Raw genomic sequence first — 20,625 nt, 5'->3', positions numbered from 1 at the left:
TATGTATATATGTGTATATATATACATATATATATATATATATATATACCAACACCAAAAATCCACACTATAAGGCCAAATGGACTTTCGAGCTTTAACCCTTTGCGAAAATTAGCTGCTAGCAAAGACGTTGATCCCAGCTCCCTACGCGGGTGGCAGCCTTCGCTCCCCAGGAGGAAAGGAGAAAAATAAAAGTACACCGCCCCGCCAGCAAGCCCTAGAGACAAGGGGGCTAATGAATTAACGCGCTAGCACCGCACCTGAAGCATCCAGTGCCCCAGCGCACCCGCTGCCCGAGGTCCCACCGCCTGCGCGGCGTTCCCACAGTGGTGGCCAGGTCGGCGGCGTGCAGGGTCAGGTCCGAGGGCACGGATCTAGGAGCCCTGCGACCCCCGCCCCGCTCGGTCCCAGGGACCTGCGAGGCGGCTCCAGGCCAGAGAACCGGCGTGTTCGTGTGGCCCCGGGGCCGAGTGCCTGGTTCCACACCTCCCAGGCCAGGGGAGTCCACGCCGCATCTGAGGCCCATAAGCCCGGGCACCCCGCGTTGTGCGCTTCCCCTCTCCAAGGGGAGCTCACGGGGGCTCCCTTTTCATCTCCTGGCGCCTCAGAAGTGGACAACTCCAAAGAATAAACTTGAGTTCGCTCCGGCCCCCTCCCCCAGCAACCGAGGCCAAGAGGAGCTCCAGGGAGTCACGCGCGCGATCCCTCGCACAGAGGCCAACAGCACCACGAGCTCTGCCAGAGCTGCGAAGGCCACTTCTAACCGGCGGGGACTAGAGCTCCGCTTCTCCTCCTCTGGGTGCAGGAGAAGAAAGAGGGAAGCCGGATCCGGTGCCATACCGTCCTAACCGCGCGCCTCAGCACCTCAGATCAAGGCAACTGGGTAACCAAAGTTTACCAAGAGTCAGGAGAAACTATAAGGTGTTATATAAATTTTGTGTCCGACCACCACCACCAGCACACACACACACACACACACACACACACACACACACACACAAAGCCCTCATAACTTCGGTCCTTTATCTTTGACTTTAATAAAATAATGATTCGTTGAGAAAATGGGGTATAAATCTTCATTTTGGAGGCAATTAAAGTGTTGATTTCATTCATGCCCCTAAGCGATTCTTGTAATTTGCTCAAATAGCTTTATGTAGCCAGCACTCCGGAGCTTTTAGAATCCCATTTTCTAGTTAGGCTTGTTGGATTACAATTTTTATTCAACAGCAGCTACCGAGGGTTCCTCGGCGGAATCTACATTTCACAGCTCCGGGGAGAAGACTGGAGGGAGAACGAGGCGGGAGGCCCGGCAGCCCGCTGGGCCCGAGTGGGGGGCGCCTCAAGGTTTCCCACCTCGGCGGGCGGGCGGGGCGCGCGGAGCCGCGCCGGCTGTCGGTCTTGTGCACTGGTCTACACTGCGGAAAGTTTGTAAGTTGCTAAATAACAGTAAAAGACCGGGCGCGCTGGCATTTTAAATATTCGGATCCGCCTGCCCACCACTCTTTAAGGAGAAAGGAGTGGTGCAGCCTTTATTTCAGGGTTATCCAGAGAAATCCAAGGCGGTCATTTAAGAGGGTGAAAGACGCAAACTTGGAGATGACATCCAGAGCTGAGTTGGCCACTCCAGCAGAGACTCTCAGAAAAGACAGCCACTGGCCAATGGTGGTCATGGCAGAGTTTGCAAAGGAAGCTTCCCGGCCAGACTGTCCTTTGGCTTAACAAAGGCATGCTGATCTCTCTCTCTCTCTCTCTCTCTCTCTCTCTCTCTCTCTCTCTCTCTCTCTCTCTCTCTCTCTCTCTCTCTCTCTCTCTCTCTCTCTCTCTCTCTCTCTCTCTCTCTCTCTCTCTCTCTCTCTCTCTCTCTCTGTGTGTGTGTCTGTCTCTGTCTTTCTCGCTCGCTGGCACTTTCTCGATGGGACAGGACTCATTTGCCAAGTGAGAAAGAGAAACAACTCTGGACCTTCAATTACACACACAGATGCCTAGGAGATCTGCAACTCCTATCTCGAGAGCCTGGTGACAATTCACAGCAGAGCGCTGTCCTGTCCCACCAGTTTCATCTCACCTACTCCTCCTCTCTTCAAGCTTGCACTTTTGACTGTAATTTTTGCAACTCCTGGACCAATTCAAAGACATAGCGACAGGAGGAAGAGAGAGACAGACAGAGATGGACACTTGGAGCAAACAGCATGTTATGTGAGAGAGGGAGAGGAATCCCCCCAGCAACTCCAAATAAAAGTCCTTCCCACTTAGCAACACAGAAGAAGAAGGCCTGGGGGGAGGATGGGAGGGGAGTGGGTAGCAGGCAAAGGCTGGCTGCTGAGAGCAAAGGCTAAACAAGGCTGAGTTAGGTCCTTCTGCTTTAATGCCACACTGAAGGAGTCATGGGGTGCCACAGACACTGGCATTCCCCAAAAGCTTCATACCCAGAGGACCCAAGGTGCCTAACAGCTGTAGGGTGAGTGGGGAAGAGGATAAGAAAAGTCCATATTTATCTATTTTTATGACCTCGGCCTGCTCTTATTTTTTCTATTAAGTACAATAAAATGGACTAGCTTGCAGCTAGCACTGCACAAAGCAATGTTCAGCGAGGTCTAGAAGCGTTGGGCCGAGGAAAACTGACAAGACAGGCTAATGAACCGTACAGACAGGGAGAAAATAGGCAGCATTTGCTAGATTTCAAACACTCACTGTCTGTCTTAGACCACCTATCTTGGATTTATTCCTAATAAAATAAGAAATAAGGGACCCTACACTTTTCTTTTCTTCTAGATAGAAGGGAGAAACATGCTCCGGAACAAAGCCCTACAATCAGAGGCGGTCACTGGCAGTTAACACTCCCATTATTATAGAGGGTAAATAAAATAAAGACAAAAATTAAAAGCGACAAGAAACAGGTCAAGTTTGCAGGCAAAGCTTTTACAAGCTCATCTCTCCAGGTCGAATCCCAGAGCCAGCCTTAATGAAGCAATAATAGCCACATTATTCAGAAATTTTCATTTCGATGGAAATGTATCTAAAAGGGACTTAATCATATGCAAATAATAAAAGGAGGTGGTAGTGACCCAGCAAGCAATATGCATACAGATTTTTTTTCCCCCCAGGGATGATGAAATTGAAAAGCGCGTACCTGGTCAGTTAGATTTGCTGATCTTGTTATATCTTCACTGTCTGATTTTGATCCTCCTTCTCTATCGTCTATCACCAAATCGATAGGCATTTTCCCTTTCAAACAGCTAATATACCGGTGGCAGAAATTGTCACATAATTCGTGTACCTACATTATGACAGAAATAAAAAATGGAAATATAATTAGAAGTGCATAAGTGACACTGACAAGTGCAATCCACCCCCCTTGTGAGATCCAAACTTTCAAATAGGGGAAACACAGGGCAATTGTCCTCCAGAGACCCCCACACGCATCCAGAATTAGGAATAACTTTCTTTTCTTGCAAAATAGAGATATCCCAGAAAATTGACAGTGACAAGATGATTCACAGGCTACAACATATTCAACACCCGTGTTAAATTCATCTGCTCCCAGGGCTGTGGCCATTAGAGAGGTGACCTGTGTGGGTGACATTTAAGGTAAACTATTTGATTTCATCAAGTTACTTTGTAAGTATGTCTTTTCCCAGCATGTGAATGGGGAAAACGTGAACTTCTACACATCAAAATTCTTTTTTACAAAAGTATTGTGGTGACATAGGATATATGACTGACAACCTAAGTCCCTGAAACACTTGTAATTAAGATTTCTACCCATAACATCAAATTTCAGAGTATCCCCTTTTAAAAATTAGAAGGAAATCAAATAGCAAGTACTCATGTTATGGGGTGAGGGGAGTCCTACAGCCTTAAAATGCATCTAATTGATTTATTTTTAAAGGAAAAAGAATAATGCTACAAAATACTTAGGTGGAAGTGGAGTCCAGTCCTATAGGCCCCAGGCACCACTAACAGACAAAAATCCACAAGAAACCCCAGTGTGCTTGTGATCAAATGTTAGTTTGAATTACAATGCTTTAAGTTTTTATTGCTGAGATTTATAGAAAAGCTAGCAAAATCCTGTTACCCCACACCCTATCTTGAGTGTGAAGGTGGGGTGTATGTAGGACTCACAGATTCAAGAAATTGACACAACTATCAACTCTGCTTTGTCTCTGCAAAACGTTTACTGTGCCTCCCTCTGCCTCCTCCCTGCTCCCAGCCCACTCCTCCTCCTCCTCTGCCTCTCCCCTGCGTCTGACCTGCCGCTGCTCTCCCACTGTCTTCCAGAAACTCACTAAAACTAAACAGCCTCCCCACCCCCACCCAACCCTCCCAGAAGTAGAGAGGGAAGAGGAAAAGGAGAGGCCATGGAGGTGTAACCTGTGAGGCAAACTTACAGCAGCATTCTAAACATCACTGGGGGTGCATAGAATTGCAACTCTGTACAATGCCAGCAAGGTATTAGGAATGAATACAAGGCGAGGGCGTTTGTGATCCCGGTTTTAGTGGCTGAAATTGTAATTAAACTGCAAAGAGAAATGGACGCAAAGATTGGCCTTGACACTAATTACCAGAAAGAAAGACATTTAAGACATTTATGCAAATGTCTCAGAAGCCTGAACTTCAGCCCTTCTGAATCCTTCCCTTCATCCTGTGTTTGGGGGTGAGGGAAAGCAAAAGAAAAAAAAAAGGCTAGAGAGAAATTACCTTCTCTAATTCCAACAGATGGAACCTTAATACTTGTATGGCTTGAATCATCTGCAAAAATACAAAAAGAATGAGCACCCCCTTCTTGGTTTGCTGAAAACTGGCTGTCACAGCTTTCGCATCTTCAACCCACCCCTCTCCCCACCCCTACCTCAGTAAATAGACTTATTTTGATTTATGGCAACAACACTAAAACTTAATAGCAGCGAGTGGGTACCATCTAGAGGTTTCTATTTTTTAAGGAGAAAAAAGGAGCTAAAACAACAACAAAGCATCTAAGTGGGGATCATAAACACTCTCCTCCCCATGACTCTCCCCCTCCTCAGCCCCCCTGCCCCCACCCCACCTCCTAAGGGCCACATCCCTGGACTGGAGGTTCTCTGCGAAGGCGTGCGCGGAAAAAAAAGGGTTCCAACTACTCTCCCTCCTGTGGCTTCTCCACACAGCAAACTTTCTGCAGCCGTCCGCACACCTTTCAAGCAAACCGGTTGTTTGGGGGTTCTTGCCCCGTGGCTGCCCTCATGACGCGACTAGGAGGGCTGGGAAGTCCGCAAAGTTTAAGCACACACGCTGACAGGCCTGGAGATAAATCCCCGCACTGATTAGAGCCGCGCTGCCCGGCTGTCATAAAAAACAAAAGCTCGCGTTCCCCCGCGCCGGCGCTCCCGGCCCCTCTCGAGATGAATTTATTTCCCCGGGATCTTGTCCCGGACCACTTGTCCGTGAACGGAAATATTTGCAGCCTGCTCGCAGCTAGGGCAAGACGGCTCTGGAAACCCCAGGGCTCTCAAAGCCAAGCTTCCAGAGTTGGGGGGCTCTGGGGGGAGGGGGCAGGGGGAAAGGGGTCCGCTCTTACCAAGTTATCCAGTTCTGGATTAGAAGAAAATAGAGGTTTTTCGGCTCGAATCTAAACGCAAGTGAGAAGGGGGAAGGGGGGGGGAGAAAGAAAAAAAATTGAAATTTCTTTGCCTATCCTAGTTTGTTGCCTCATTACACTGGGGGTGGGGGGAGGGTGTCACCTCGGTAGGGACGTAGTGACACCGAATTCGTCCCGCGCAGAAGCACTTGAAAGTGCATCAAATAAGTAGAAATCCAAGCCCAAAGCTCACTGCTGCTTCTAGCAACCACCTCGCTTCTAGGGAGGCCGCGCGCGCCCAGCATTTCCAAGGCAGCCCTGGCGCGTGGTGTGGGCGATTCGATTTTTTGGAGTGGCTATTCTGCATTGAGTTTCGGGGTGTGAGTTGGTAAGATTAGGGGCGATTTTAGGTTGTCTCCAAACAGACGCTCTTAGGGGAAGGGGATCACAGCGGGCAGGGCTCTGGGTGGACCAACTGCTGGCTACTTTGGGAGATGCGCTGGAGGGCGAGGGTGGGAGTCTGTCTGTCTATCTTCCCTTCTCTTTCTATTTCTTTCTTTCTTTCTTTCTTTCTTTCTTTCTTTCTTTCTTTCTTTCTTTCTTTCTTTCTTTCTTTCTTTCTTTCTTTCTTTCTTTCTTTCTTTCTTTCTTTCTTTCTTTCTTTCTTTCCCCCTCTTTGACTTTTTAAACATTTATTTTGCTGACCTGTTTGGCGAACACGGCTATATCTTCATTGAATGACTCTGACGAGCAGACGTCCCCGCCCGCCACCCCCGGCTCGCGGGGGGTACAAGTAGCTAATTCACATTTCTCAAAAATCAGTGCTAAGAGAGGGAAGAGGGGGTGTCTGCAAGAAAATACAACAGTCACAAACAACACAATGGTTAGTCCCGAGTCCGTGAGAAAAAAAAAAAAGATGTCCAAGCAAATAGCCAAAGAAGGGGCTCGGGCTCAAGGCTGAGGACCCCCCTCCATGAATTTGTCATCTGTACCTCCCCCACTTGTCCTCCTCCCCACCTCCCCAGGGTGACTGCACACCGGCCCTACCTCCTAGGGTTCCAAACTAGGAGGCCCTAAGTCATAGGTCGGATCTTGGGACGGTCCAGCATTTCTGGCCGGGCAGATTGGGTAGCATTTGCTGAGAATCAAACCCCGTCGGTCTCCGCAGCCATTTTGAATGAAGTTTCCCACCGACCAGCCTGGACCCTGAGCTGCACACCCCGGACCTGGGCCAGGGGCTGGGCGCTGGGCGGAGGCGCTGGGGAAATTGGTTCAAACAAGCTCCTCCAAGGCCGCCTGGCGAAGCCCAGGGCTGGGAGGATCTCGGTGGCAGGAGCTCACTCAGCAATCTCGGGGACAGGGTCTTTCTGGCTGTCAGGGATCTGAACCTACCGGTCTGGACCTCCCCGGGCCCTGAGAGGAGAAAGGCGTCTCCTGGACTCCTGCACAACTCACTTCCTTGCCCAGTGGCCCCCACCGCTGCCCCCCAACCCAAGAAACTTCCTTCAAATGCTCTTTCATTTGCTCTCTGCGGAATGGCAAAGCAGCTAGGGGCCTAGACATCGCTTATCTCGGCCCATTAAAAAAAGGGGGGGGGGATGAGATTCTAATGGGCCAGGAGGAATCTCAAGTCTTTTATGAGCTCTCACAGCCCAGCTGGGAATTTAACAGTTTGGGGTCCTTTTCAAAGCATCCCCAAATGTGCGGTCCTGGAGTCTCAGCCACTTGCAGTTCACGCTGCAGAGAACACTGGGATTTAAACAAGTCCATTGCACAAGGGACTAGAAAAAAAGCTGAGATATATATTTTTTTCAGCTGGGGAAGGTCAGTGTTGCCTAATTTTTTTTTCAAAAGAAGAAATAAGTAGAAATAAAAGTTGTCCGCAAAGAAAAAGGACCCACCACTCCTATTCACCAGCACACAGTAGGCAAAAGTGACTTTAAAATAATTTCACTAGTCCTGCATTTAATCAAATGACCGGCAGCACACGGTGTAAACTGCAGCCAGGAAACAACACGGGGCAGAGAACACCCCGCATCTACTTCTGTCTAAATCCTGCAGGCTTCGCCTTCGAACACAAAGTGATAAAAAGAGCGAGAAGTTGCTTAGACTCTGTAACAATTCACCGCGAGCTCTCTCCTTGGCGACAGTGGTCAAACTCCCTAAATGCAAAGCATGTTCCCCCTTGCCTGACCTGCAACCGTCCTCCCTTGATTTTATTGTGCAGTGGCAGAGCCAGCATACGGTTGCTGAGTAAACTTAGCAAGTCAGAACAATCAGTGGCTTAAAAGATTTTCCCTTAAACTAAAAGTTTCATTCCAACACAAAGGCGCCTCCATTTAGAAACCCCCAAGGCTTGCCCAGCGAAGCCGAGCCAGCAAGGACTCCAATCCCCTGAACTGTCGAGCGATCCCGGGTCTCAGAGGGGAAGAAGGATCTCTGGCAACTGCTCAGCTCAGCGACCCCTTCTCTGCACAGTCAGGGCAGAGTGGGGCTCTGGACTGGTCCGGAGCATGTGTGGAGATGGGGGTTGGGGTATCCCAGATGACAGGCCGCCTCCCCCAAATTCTCCATGCAGTGCGAATAAAAAGTCACCCAAGAATTCATCTCCAATTCTGAGAAATCAGGCTTTTTCCTCTTCCCTACCAAAGGCTAAGGGAAACGGGAAATGCCGTCCCACTATTTAACCTGCTGCCCATTGTACCTACCCATAAATGGCATCTTTATCTCTCTTTAAAGCGTCATTGACGGAGGAACCCATGCTGGGGGCCATGGCGTTGGTGTGAGCTGTGTGCGGGTACTGATGCGAGTGCAGAGGAGGCCCATGGTTCAGGTGGTGGACTGGCTGCATGGACCTGGCGGCATGCGGGTCCCCATACATCGTGGAGGGGATGCCTACTCCATCCATGCCCCCATAATGGGGTAGATCGTCGTACTGCATGACAAACAGGAGAGAAACAAAGTTCAGAAAGCCAGGCAGGCAAATCGGGGAAAGTCAGGGCGCGGAGCTTATATAATGTCAGTCCAGCTGGTTCCCTCAGCTGGGATTCTAGTGGCCTTGAGACTCTAAAGTTGAGATGTTTTTATTTAAAAAAAAATTGGGGGGGGGGGAGTAAAATCTCTAGGATTGTTTGTGATACTTCGGTTTAGAAGGAACAATCTTGCCCTAACTTGTGTCCCAATCCTAGTTCAGATAATCGGGATCCTTTGGCAAGGAAGGAAGAAAGAAGGAAAGAAAGGGAGGCATTCTCCCCTGGAGGGTGGAAGTAAAATGTGCATGTCTCTGGAGGAGGAGACCTCAAAATCACAATAATAAAACGTGCCAGGACAGTGCAGCAAACTTGCCTGGTTTCACAGCCCTTTCCCATCAGGGTGAATTGGGGGGCAGGGGGTGCAAAAAGTTAAGATGGGAACAGCTACAACAGGCACGTGAATTCAGACAGGCTTCTCATTTCATTTTCCTGCTAGCTTCACGTTAGGCAGTACTGCAAGACAGTGCTATGCAAGATGAACTCTGCTAAATTATATAAAACTTACTGGTACCCTTTAGAAGTGAAACTCTGGGAGGGTAGCTTTTCTTGTATATTAGAGAAGAATTCTAAATGGGCATTTCTCCCGTCCTCCAGTTAAAGAACAGCTATTATGGAGCAATTCATTACTTTGTTTTATTATTTATTTTTTACTTTCAGAAACTTTCTTTCTAGCCTAGATGTCTGTGAGGCAAATGTCCCTCATGAGGTTTAAAGCAAATTCAAAAAGCAAAGGCACTTACAACTTTCCATCTTCCTCTTCTAGAAAAACAACTTTCATATTGATTGTCATTATTTTTGCTCGTGAAATTTAGCTATTTAGAATCCCCTCATTGCTTCATTACAGGCAAGTTCTTTTCCCAAGATTTGGAGGCGCTGATAGTGAAATGATTTTCAAAGAAAAGAGGAATTGTCACTTTCATTTCCTTAAAGCCAGAGGTGTGAAAAGAGTTTGGAAGAACGCTGACATTTGCCTGAACCAAAGGAGTAAAGAAAAATGTGTCAGCCTAGTAACTTTTTTTGCAAACAGGGCTTTGAGAGCCAGGACACAAATTATGCAAGGAAGGCTTTTTGTAGACCCCCTTTCTTCTAAGAAACTACCTCAGTAGGATTGTCATTGTCTCACTTTACTCTCACTACATTTCCATCCAAATAGGAATATTGGGGAAATTAGTATTGCATTTTTTAACTATGCTCAGTATCCAATTAGTACAGGGCTTTTCTAAGAAAAACTTTCAAAGCATTACCTTATATAAAAACCAATGCACATTAAAATTACCTTTAAAAGATACATGCTTTCCGATCCCCCCAAACCACTCGACTATGGCAAAATTGCTGCTTAAAAAGCAAACTGCTTCTAATGATATTAAAGATGAGTATATTCAATAACATTACAGAAGTTTCTAGCAGCTTGTGTTAGTTTAAAATTAGCGTTAAACTTCTGATTATGAAAAATCTTGAATTATAAGCATTAGGTATCTATATTATTTTGTTTTTGATTTTTTAAATAGATGATTATTCAGACTTGCATTTTTATTTAGATAGCTGCTGGTTAGGAATCTATAGAAAACTTGATCATTTGAATTAACAATTACATGTAACACATAAGTCTACAAATGCATTGAATAAATCCTCTTGCTTTAGGCCACGGCTTTAGGAGCCTCATTCAAAAAGACAGAGAGAAAAAAAGAAAACTTTTTAGCAGTGTCTTTCAGCCACGTTTCAATTTAATCTCACATTTGAGTTCCACATTGTTTTTTAATACGTACCCTTTGCGCCATCGGCCTCCCTGCTCCCTTCCTACTTCAACTTCTAATATATCCTCTTTAAGGCCAGTGTGAAAAGGAACAAATACGCAAACTCCCCCGGAAAAAAAATTGTTTTAAGCACGACGAAAAATCCCTTAATGTTTCCAGCAACGTGAGCTCCTGGTCCCAGATCTTCGGTCTACGGGACCTGAAGCAAAGAGCCCGAGTCAATGAGCATAAAAGCGCTCCGTTTCCAAGACAGCAGCGGGGGCAAAAAAAAAAAAAAAAAAAAGCAGATCTTCTCTCCCCAAAAAATCAGTTTAAAAAAAAAAAGCGCCCCTCAGACCCAACTACCAAATCTCATGGCTTTCTGCCACTCCGGCTGTCAATCACAGGCGAGGTTGTCAACGTGGTGAATGAATGATCATCCGCTCTGTCTTCTTCTGGTCAGAACACCTCAAATGTTAATATTCAAATGCACAAAGCCCTAGCGCTCGCTTCCCTTGAATCAGTCTTAATTCCTAATCAGTTTCTCTCTTCTCTCGCTCGCTTGCTCTTTCTCTTTCTCTCTCTCTTTCTCTCTCTCTCTCTTTCTCTCTCTCTCTCTCTCTCTCCCTCTTTGCAACTGCTGCACTGGAGGGAGATTAGAGGAGGAGGGTTAAAAAAAATGTCTGTCTGAGTTTGTCTTAAAGGAGCCACGATCGATGCTGCCCGCTTGCAGTCCCCGTGCGTGTGTAAAGTGTGTGTTGCACAGGCGGAGAGGTGGATTCCGACCAGAATGCTAGAACCCGGAAGTAGTGGTGGCCATAACAGGTCGCGTCTTACACAATGCATTGGGCTGCAGCAAGTAGGCTCCTCGGCAGGGGTGGGTGCGCGAAGCGAGCTCTGGCCGCACTGGAGAGGCAGAGAGGCGCTCCATTAAATCGCACGCCCAGGCACAAACACCCACACACCCCGGGCACACACACGCACAAACGCGGGCAGCAGCCCCGGCCGCCTGCTTTATTTCCCCGTATTCTCTTCTCTCCCTCCCCCTCCAGACGCTCCCCAAACCCGATTCTCTTGAAATAAATTGAGAATTAAACGCGGGGCAGGCGACTACGGGAGTTATTTTGCACAGGGCTCCGCGCAATAGACTTCATGACTTTCCTCGAAATTATTGGGGTCTGCCAGTAATTTTTTTTTCGGTGACGGTGGGGGGCTGGGGGGGGTGGGTGATACGAAAACTACTGGATTCTCAGAACTAAACACCCTCAAGTCGAAAAGTCAAATGAGGATCTGGGAGGAGACGGAGGACCCAAGGCAAGGCTGGAAAGGGCTCTGCTAAGGAGTCCTGAGAACGCAGGGTGAAGAAGGCTGGAGCGTTCTGCAAACCCAGTTTAGAGGTGTCTCTGTGTGTGTGTGTGTGTGTGTGTGTGTGTGTGTGTGTGTGTGTGTCTGTGTGCGTGTGTGTCTGTGTGCGTTTTCCCTGTCAGAGGTGGACACCCTGCCCAGGGGAAGGAAATGCTTGCATTTTCTCACTTTGTGGGTCTGGCCACCCCCACCCACCTAGACCCGGGGGCCCCCAGCCTCAGCCGAGCGTCCAGCGCTAAGTGGGAGAGGAAGGGAGGGAACAATAAGCTGCGAGCTGGGAATGTGCCCCCAGCGCCTGTTTACAAACACGAAGCTATTTATGATCGCCGGAAAGCGAAACCCGACGCGGGCTCCGAGCAGCCCAGACCTCGCGGGCGGAGCCGAGGCCCGGGAACCGCGGGAGGGAGGCTCTTTCTCCAACCCGCTCGGGGCGAGGCGGTCGTGCGCTCCGGGCGCGTCGAAGCCAGAGCGGGCGCGCTGGGCTCCGTCTCCGGCCGCGCCTCCGCCTTTGTCTTCGAGGCGCCGAGGGGCTCTGGCCTCGGCTATGCTCGGGCCTGTGGGGACCCCGCACCCCAGCTTTTTATCCCGGGCGACGCCCCGCGATCTCCTTCTTGCCCTTCCCCCCACCCCATACACACTCGGTTTTCCTTGTCCCCAACCCGTCTCGGGGAAAAAAATAAAAATTTAAGTGCCAAAGAAAACGAAATCCGCTTCACAGCTGAGATTTCAAACAAAAAGCTGGCCCTGCACGTAAGTCGGAGGCTCCTGTCTTCCACTAATTTTAACTTTCTCCCTTCAAATACCTAGTCTCCGACTTAACAAAATTCCGCTCATTCTCCCACTCCAAGCTTAGCCTTATTCTATTTCGTGGGGTTATTTTCGTTTTCTTTTTTAAATTTTTTAAAGATTTTTAAACATTTTTCTGTTTCGCGGCCCGACTTCCATCAGGCGAGCTGGCTCAGCCTCAGCAGCTCAATCAGCGGGACTGGAAACCTCACATCTCCGAGCCGTGCTAGCAGCTCACTCGGCTCAGAGCAAGGATTTTTTTTTTTTTTTTCTTTTCCCTGCCTCCAGCTGAAACCTCGAGAAAACTCCCCCTGCGGTCGGCTGGAAAATGAGCTCACCCAAATCTCGGTAGGCAGCCGTGGAGCCCGGCTCCGCCAATCAGGACGCGCACACGCCAGAGTGGCCGCGCATTGGCTACGGGGAAAATCAATTATCAAATAATCGATCAGCAGGGAGCTTCGATCTGCGGGGAATGCAAACTGCCAGTCCAGATTCCCGCCCTGATGGTGGCCAAAAGGCTGTCTTCCCCCAGAGCAGCCTGCCCCCCTCACTGCCCTCACCCCCAGCCCAGCCTACTCACGCGAACCCTCATCCCACGGAAGAGGGGAAGGGGAGGGTAGAGTGGGGCCAAGAGTTTTGAGAAAGATGAGGGGCGGGGGGGCGCTCCTATCCCTGAGGTGGTTTGGAAACGGAGCTCTGAAATGTATAGAAGTCAACGCTTCGGGCGCAACTAAAAGAAAAATGGGCATTCGCCCGCGAGTTCTGTGAAATGGGTTTCGGAGGAGTAGGGGAACACTGGACGAGCCTCAGAAGGCAGACCAGGCCATCAGCTCTCCGGAGCGTAGTGTACGGAGCGTCCCTAAGCGAAAACTCTTGCTTGAGTGCTTCGAGGGAGTCAATGCCCGATTCCCCCTAAAGAGTGAGTGTTTCAGACCGTAGGTGTCTGAAGCATCCTAGCGTCCTGCACCCACCCACCTCAACACCGTGTTCTTCCCAAGTGCACCCAAAGACACCCACTGCCCTGAAGACTTTTCTCTTCTCTTCTCTTCTCTTCTCTTCTCTTCTCTTCTCTTCTCTTCTCTTCTCTTCTCTTCTCTTCTCTTCTCTTCTCTTCTCTTCTCTTCTCTTCTCTTCTCTTCTCTTCTCTTCTCTTCTCTTCTCTTCTCTTCTCTTCTCTTCTCTTCTCTTCTCTCTTCTCCCCTCCCTCTTAACTTTCAGGGTCTTTTTCCTTCCCTTCTACTACAAGCATGTGTAGAATTTAGAGTTTTCTGGTACCACCCTCCCCCCACCTCCAGATCACGCGGGACGTTTAAGCAGGCCCGCGCATCAAAACCGAGGTAATCCAGGTGAATTACCAGCGCTTCATCCCCCACTCCCACCGCCCAGTAACTCCCTTTAACGTAAACTTGGAGAATGATATTTCAGGCCAAGATGGAACCTTTCCACCCCAGGAAGGCACCTTCTCTGTTGGGAGTCTCCAGGAAGCTGCGCAAACTGTGCCAGGCAGCATAATCCTTTCCCCATTACCGAGAGGGCCACAGTGGGCCCTGGCTAGTCGGAGTCCTTCCCAGAAGCAGAGCAGCCTTCCTTCACACCTGAGCGCCTTCCAGGACTGCTCAGCCGCTGTGCGCCCCCGTCGGTGTAGTTGGGGATGGGGTGGGGGAGTGGGGGGTGGGATAAAGCCCTACCAGGACACATCTGTTTGTGATCCTTCAGTGAACTGCGAAGGGAAACCGTGCGAATAGAATTTAACAGACGTGTGCTCCGAACTACGTCTCCACGGTCATAGGTTATTCGGCAGAGATTTAGGTAACCGGCTTGATGTAACACAACTCTGTAGCCTCCTCTTCAAACTTGAGAAGAGAAGAGCTCGAAAAGAGAATTCTGATAAGTATAGTTTTATCACAGAATTTAGAATTTATTTTCCAGTGTGGCTATTCGTTAGTTTTTGTTTTGTTTCTCTAGCAGAGACGAAACAAAAAGTTCCAGGTAAGTCATTCCTTTGGGACAGAACTTCAGACTTCAAAGAGAAGAGAAATTGTTGTGGCTTTCACTGCCATGTGTCGGATTTCCCTTAAAATGCACTTTAAGAGAAGGACAAGAACATTTGCCTTAAAGAAAAAGATGGGTTGACTTTGTGGGTTTAAAATAAACTCATTAGTTTTGAAAAGTGTCTTCTTTCTTCTCTCTCCACTCCTTTCTATCTGTAACTCCGAACCTAATGCTACTCCTAGGCCTTTATAAGATTAATTCTGAACAATCAAGGGACTAAAACACTTTTACAATGTAATTACAGTAGTACAAATTGTTTGCCCAAACCTCATTCTGGATAAGGATTTTACAATTAGCAAACAGTTATTACAGTTGGGGCTTGCTGAGAGAAATTGCAGAGAGGATGTCTAGAGTTGCAATATAGTGGCCATAAAAAAAAAAAAAGCAAAACTCTTTTAGCAGGGTAGCAATTAATCACCTATTAAAAGGAAAAGGTTAAGGGAGAGTTCTAGGTATCTTAATAACAGACTGAAGATATTTTTACCTGTTCTGTGACAACATCTATCTTTAGCTTACTTCAGAAAGGTGCTTTTTAAGGCACTAACACTTCTATTTTGGAAAAGCTTCTGGCACTTGTTCCTAACTCTTGTGACATGGGCCTACTATACTCTTCACATCCCAGAGTATCTTCCCACAGATAGGGAACCCTGGAGGGTTTTTTTTTTTTTTTTTGAATGGGAGGCTAAGGGCCTAGGTCTCTACCCTGACCCCCTGCAAAGAAGCATTTAAAGCAAAGAGTGCTCCTTTGGTTTGTTGGTACAAAACTCTGAGAACTCCCCTGGAATTTTCTCTTTTCCTATAAGGAATTGTTTCTTTGGGAAGACATTGAATCAGGCTTTTGTCCCCAAAGTTCACACTGATGAGTCAGCTCCATAACATTCAGAAATTAAAGAGGCACCTCTTAAGGTAAAATGTGTGTGTATTTGCTAGCCCAGAATAAACAAAAGCCTGTTAATCAATGGAGTTTGGCAGCTGTGCTCACAGAATGATAAGGGTTTATCATCTGCCACCTAACTTTAAGATGACTGTTAAAATGTTGTGATTGCTCTTTAGGTCTTCTGATGGTGTGGAGGCTGGGGGTTTCTACTTTAAGAACATTCGCCCTTTGCATTTCACCCCCCACATTAGCATTTGCATTTCAAAAAAGTCAAAATAAGAGGAGGGAAAGACAGTCTAAAGAAAATAAATTTAAAATCTAGTAGAGATAATATAGGAATGCTGAAGATAAGAGCTTGGATGTGATATGGGAAAGGTACCAAGAAGTCAAAGCTAATGAATGGCTGTGAGAAAAGTGAAATAAACTATTTAGAGGTCTATTAAAAGGAGAAACCTGGTGAGGTGATATGAAAGGGGGTTAGCCCAGGGGATTAGAGAAGACGTTAATCAAGTGTCCCAAAGCAATCCTAGCCATAAGAACTGGAGATTTGTTTACTGCATTTTGCTTTAGAAAACAAAGAATGTCTGGGTCCAGTTCAGAAGTCAATGAGAGGTCAGCTTAGGCTCTTCAACCTTCCCAGGGAAAATACCTAAGTCACTATAGTCTAACCAGATAATGCAAAAGTTGAGAAAAAAACGAAGGGGTTGGTGTGTTTTCCTTACTACCTTTCTATTTCAAATCATTAAAAAGCTTTAGTCTCTAGAGGGGGGGAAATTATACTGGTTAACATAATTACTAGCTCTGACATTTTCAGAAGCTATAGAGGTCTTTTATTAATTAAATGGAGGGCTTAATAAAATATTCCTAATAAAATTTATGGTTGTCTTAAAACTTTCTAAACAGTGCTATAAATTCTTAATAAAATTAACTGGGAAATGAGTTATTAGCCTACACTTTACCCTTCCCCCTTCTATATAAGGCTATATAAAAAGTGTCTGCAAGATGAAAAAGGAAAATAGAAGCATTTTAGGAAAATATAAATATTAACCAAAGTCACACATTACTTTAGAGGAGGAAAAGTTTAAATTAAGTTATGCCTGGGGTTCATCTTCTAATAGTCCCCAACAGCTACCCAGAAAAACTAGAAAATTTGAATTTTCTCCTCAATCGTGTATTATAATTGCACATGTATATAAGTCCATTTGAAATGTAATGGTCATTTTTTAGCACTGAATTTTGAAGATTTAGGTTGCAGTTGTACAAGACAATTAAAAATAAAATGACTTTCAATTTCCCTCACATTAAGAAAATTTCTCAGTAACATTTTCCTCTGAAATAATTTATAACAATTGGGGAGTTATTTAAAATCGCATTTTGTTGAGTAGACACTCAAAATATTACTATATTCCAAAATCTTGGTGAGTTATCTTAAGTTTTCAGATACATCTCTGCTCTGCACATACAACACTAACTGTTGGGCTGGCTGTTAAAAATGAACAGGACATACACACACTCACACACACACACACACACAGACACACACACACATACACACACTCAACCTAAGAAGCCTTGGTGGATTGTTCAGCATTTGAAGGCTTGATCTTTTGTGCCGTCTACTGGACAATGGAAAAACTACAGGCTCTATGACAAACTTCTGGTCCAGTACTGTGGGGGAGGAAGAAAAGGAGGGATTGGTTAGCAGTAGTAAATAATAAAGGGGACCACAGGACCAAACTTACAGTAAAAGGACAGATCTTGTGATCTAATCATATTTTCAAATCCAAGTTTAGGACATTAAGTATAGACACCCCCCCCCGCTACTTGACTAAGGAGCAAGGCTAAACTCTATATTTAATATAGGTGTGTTTGTATGTCTGAACACAAAGCTAGTTTGAGAAGAGGAAGATATGATGGATGTGATGATTTTGGTACTTATGGGAAAAATACTGGTGACTGCTTGACTGAGTGTGAATTTTCTTGGTGGTCAAAATGAATGTATATTGCATAGGCAATCCAAGGTATGCAAATTAATTTTTGAAATTAGGAACATAAAATTCAGAAATCAAGAAAATTACTTTAACAAAAAGAAAAATTAAATGGGTATTTTAAAAAAGGATAGTTTCATTTTGGCAACATTAGATAATAATGTGAAATTTTTGTGATTTCATTTGGAAACCACCTGATAGAAAGTGGGTGAAAGTTACATTATACATATATATACATATATACATATACATAAATAACAAGCTGCTAGATGTTCCCTTAAACATTTAAAAAGTGTATGCATTTGATTGTGTTTAAAAAACATTTATGGACCCCTTAGCATTATGAAAGCTTTATGCAAAAATGCACAAAGCTGACTTTGACTTTAGTATGGTATTTACACAGCTTTGGAATAATCACTATAAGGGTAGATAGATGATTTTGCAATCTATGAAAAAAATAATGCTCAACACCAATAAAATATGAAGACTTCAAGCTGATTGTGAAAGAAGGAGGGTACACTGCTTTTGAAACTGTTCATCTGATTTTCTGAAGTTAAAATTCCTTATGGCGTTTTAATAGAACACACCATAGGCACATGGCTATTAGTTGGGATATCTTTTGGTAAAAACCAAGTAGTGAAAAGGAGACAACTTCAGGACATTTCACTGATATAAAAATCCATCACTGTGATCTACTTCATGTACACACTTTGAGGTGGCACTATATAACATTGGTTTTTAAAATATGGTATTCAGTATAGATCCATCAGAGTAGCTGGTCTGTTACCCAGGACTCCCCCATTGGGTTTACTTGCATGGCCATGTAAAAGAACAGCATGGTTTCAATGGTGCAACAGCAGCTGCTGTTGCTGCTGCTGCTGGGTGTCTTAAACTTGAGCATAATCTAGTGAACTGTGAAAGGTTTTTTTTTTTTGTTGTTGTTTTTTTAATGGAATCTGTTTGTTTGTTTCTATTAGGCCAGATTAAAACAATGGCAGGCACCACCATCCCATCCTGCGAACAATAGCTGAACTGGGTGGAGTAAAACAAAATCTAGATTTTTTTTTTAAATAGTTTTTTATTTTCTGGCTCACAGGACTGTTCATAATGGTTTCTCCTGGGCATAATTCTCATGGATATAACAGCAGACCCATCACCAGTGCACCTGTCTCGGTCCCCCAAAGATCCCAGTCCCCTTACCCCCCCCTCTGCCCCCCCCACACCAATTGCGTGGGCCAGTTTTCTCCCTGATGTTTGAAAGTTCTTATAGGAGCCAATCACACATCCTCACATGTTTGATATTTTCTAACAGAGGAAGTGCAAAGTGCTGGAAGAGGTCTGGGGAACTTGCTCTAGTCACCAAGAGCATTTACCTTTGAAGCAACAGGATGCGCCAGACTGACTGGTCATGATTAGCATCCATGTTCGGCTGGGTAAAGGGGCATACTTTGTGTAAACCTTTAGGCAGAAACAAAACAACAAAACCCTGCTGATTATTCAAAAATAAATATTTTAACATTTCATTGAGTTGTCTAATGAGTAAGGAAAACACTGAAGGCTTCCTGCAGCTCAGAAAGAATTCTAGTAGCGTGAAAAATTCAGAGACGGAAAGACTAGACGAAGCTGAAGGACGCCTGCTGAGTAGTTACTCACTTGTGAATATCTGAAAACGTACTTTCCCGTGCCCTTATTTAAGAGTGAAAAATAAATATCATCTTTCCTTGTCTTTTAAAAAAATTAGCGTCAGACTATCATTAGGCTTACTACAAATCATCGTTTTTCCAAGGCGATTGAGACGCACAAGGGCCAATTTGAATCTGTGTTAAGGAGTGCGGGAAGCCGACCTCCGGGTCTCTCCGACACCAAGCCCACCATCCCGAGGGGCGCCCCGGCTTTGAGCTCATCCGGGAGACCCTCACCGGCGGGCGGAGCGCCGGCCTCGTCCCGGACGCGCTCCCGCGTGGGGTGCTGTCTCCGTAGAGACGGGCGCAGGGCTGCGGGGCCGCGGGGGGCGCTTGGGGACCCCGGGCCCTCCCCGGCGGGGTCCGGTGGCCGCGACGTGCTTCGCGCTTCCGCGCGCACCTGTCTGGGAGCACCGAGGAGGGACCCCGGCGGGGTAGGGGGCCAGGCCCCAGCCTATCGGGGACGCGCCACCGTCTGCAGAGCGCCAAGGGTTCGAGATGGCTCCGGGACCCCGCTCCCCGCCATTTTTGATGCCCCCACCCCCTCTTTGGGGTGCGTTTCGGCCGCGGCGGGAGGGAGGGGGGGCAGCCGAGGCGGCGGCGGCGCCAGGACCTGGGCGCGGAGGCCCGGGGCCTCCGTCTTTCGCTTCACGGGACTGAGCAGCCGAGGGCGCTTCTGCCCTCCCGCCCATCTGCGCTCCGGGACCTCGGCTCTTTCGGCCCTTTGCCGAGGAATTCTGGAAGCTTCTCGCGTCCCGCCCCGGACGACTTCATCACCCAGGGCAGCGCCGTGAGCCCCCAGGGTCCTCCTCCCTCGGCTCCCGCGCGTCTCGAGCGGGAGCGGCGCAGGGCTGTGGCGGAGGGGGTTATTATTCCAGGTGTGCCCGGGAGGCCCCGGAGCAGCGCGCGGGGACCCCGCCGCGGCTCAGCGGGGAGGCCCCCGGGGAGGCCTCTCGGGGCGCCGGGCTCCCGCGCTCACGCCTCCGGGCTAGGAGGCAACCCCCGCGCCCCGGCCGGGGCCGGGAGGGAGGCGGGAGAGGCGCGCGGCGGGGTCGGGGAGCAGAGACGCGCACGGCCACGGTGGCCGACGCTGCGGGCGCGGGCGCGAGCGGCAGGAACCGAGACGGCACCCGAAGGACGGACAGCCAGGACTGGGACGCGGTCCCCGGCGGCGCCCGGCTTCGTTGCTTAGGAGAAACGCCATCTGCCCAGAGCGCGGCTGGCAGCGTCCAAGGAAGCCCTTTCATGGACTTTGGCAATATTTCATATTGACTTTCATAAATAGTTGTGCAGAGCTTTTTGTATTTTTTTTCACTTGTTCAATCTCAAACTATTCCCTTGGGAAAAACTCGGGGGGGGGGCGAGTATGTGTGTGTGTGTGTGTGACAGAGAGAGAGAGAGAGAGAGAGAGAGAGAGAGAGAGAGAGAGAGAGAGAGAGAGAGAGAGAGAGAGAGAGAGAGAGAGAGAGTATATGAGTGCGCCTGTGTCTTTTAGTTCCATTTGCCCATTTCACAGGTGATCAAAATGAGTCCTGAAAGAGTTAAATACGTGGATC

General features: G+C 47.4%; 1 protein-coding gene across 2 annotated transcripts in view; it reads right to left on the bottom strand.

Moving 5' to 3' along the window:
* MEIS1 (Meis homeobox 1) overlaps window positions 1-11,092 on the bottom strand; it is a 143,143-nt gene extending 132,051 nt beyond the window's left edge. For both annotated transcript variants that reach the window (XM_055122745.1, XM_055122746.1), the window contains exons 1-6: window positions 10,353-11,092; window positions 8,263-8,489; window positions 6,260-6,401; window positions 5,555-5,605; window positions 4,699-4,749; window positions 3,131-3,277 (exon numbers count right to left, since the gene is read on the bottom strand). In XM_055122745.1, coding sequence (XP_054978720.1) covers window positions 3,131-3,277; window positions 4,699-4,749; window positions 5,555-5,605; window positions 6,260-6,401; window positions 8,263-8,489; window positions 10,353-10,364 — 630 coding nt within the window. In that variant the 5' untranslated portion in view covers window positions 10,365-11,092. The remainder of the gene's footprint in view (window positions 1-3,130; window positions 3,278-4,698; window positions 4,750-5,554; window positions 5,606-6,259; window positions 6,402-8,262; window positions 8,490-10,352) is intronic.
* Between the last annotated feature and the right edge of the window lie 9,533 nt (window positions 11,093-20,625).

This window comes from Sorex araneus, chromosome X (genome assembly GCF_027595985.1).
Source record: "Sorex araneus isolate mSorAra2 chromosome X, mSorAra2.pri, whole genome shotgun sequence".
Classification (NCBI taxonomy): Eukaryota; Metazoa; Chordata; class Mammalia; order Eulipotyphla; family Soricidae; genus Sorex; species Sorex araneus.
The sequence above is the reverse complement of the archived record's forward strand: the minus strand, read 5'-3'. Positions and strand labels throughout refer to the sequence as shown.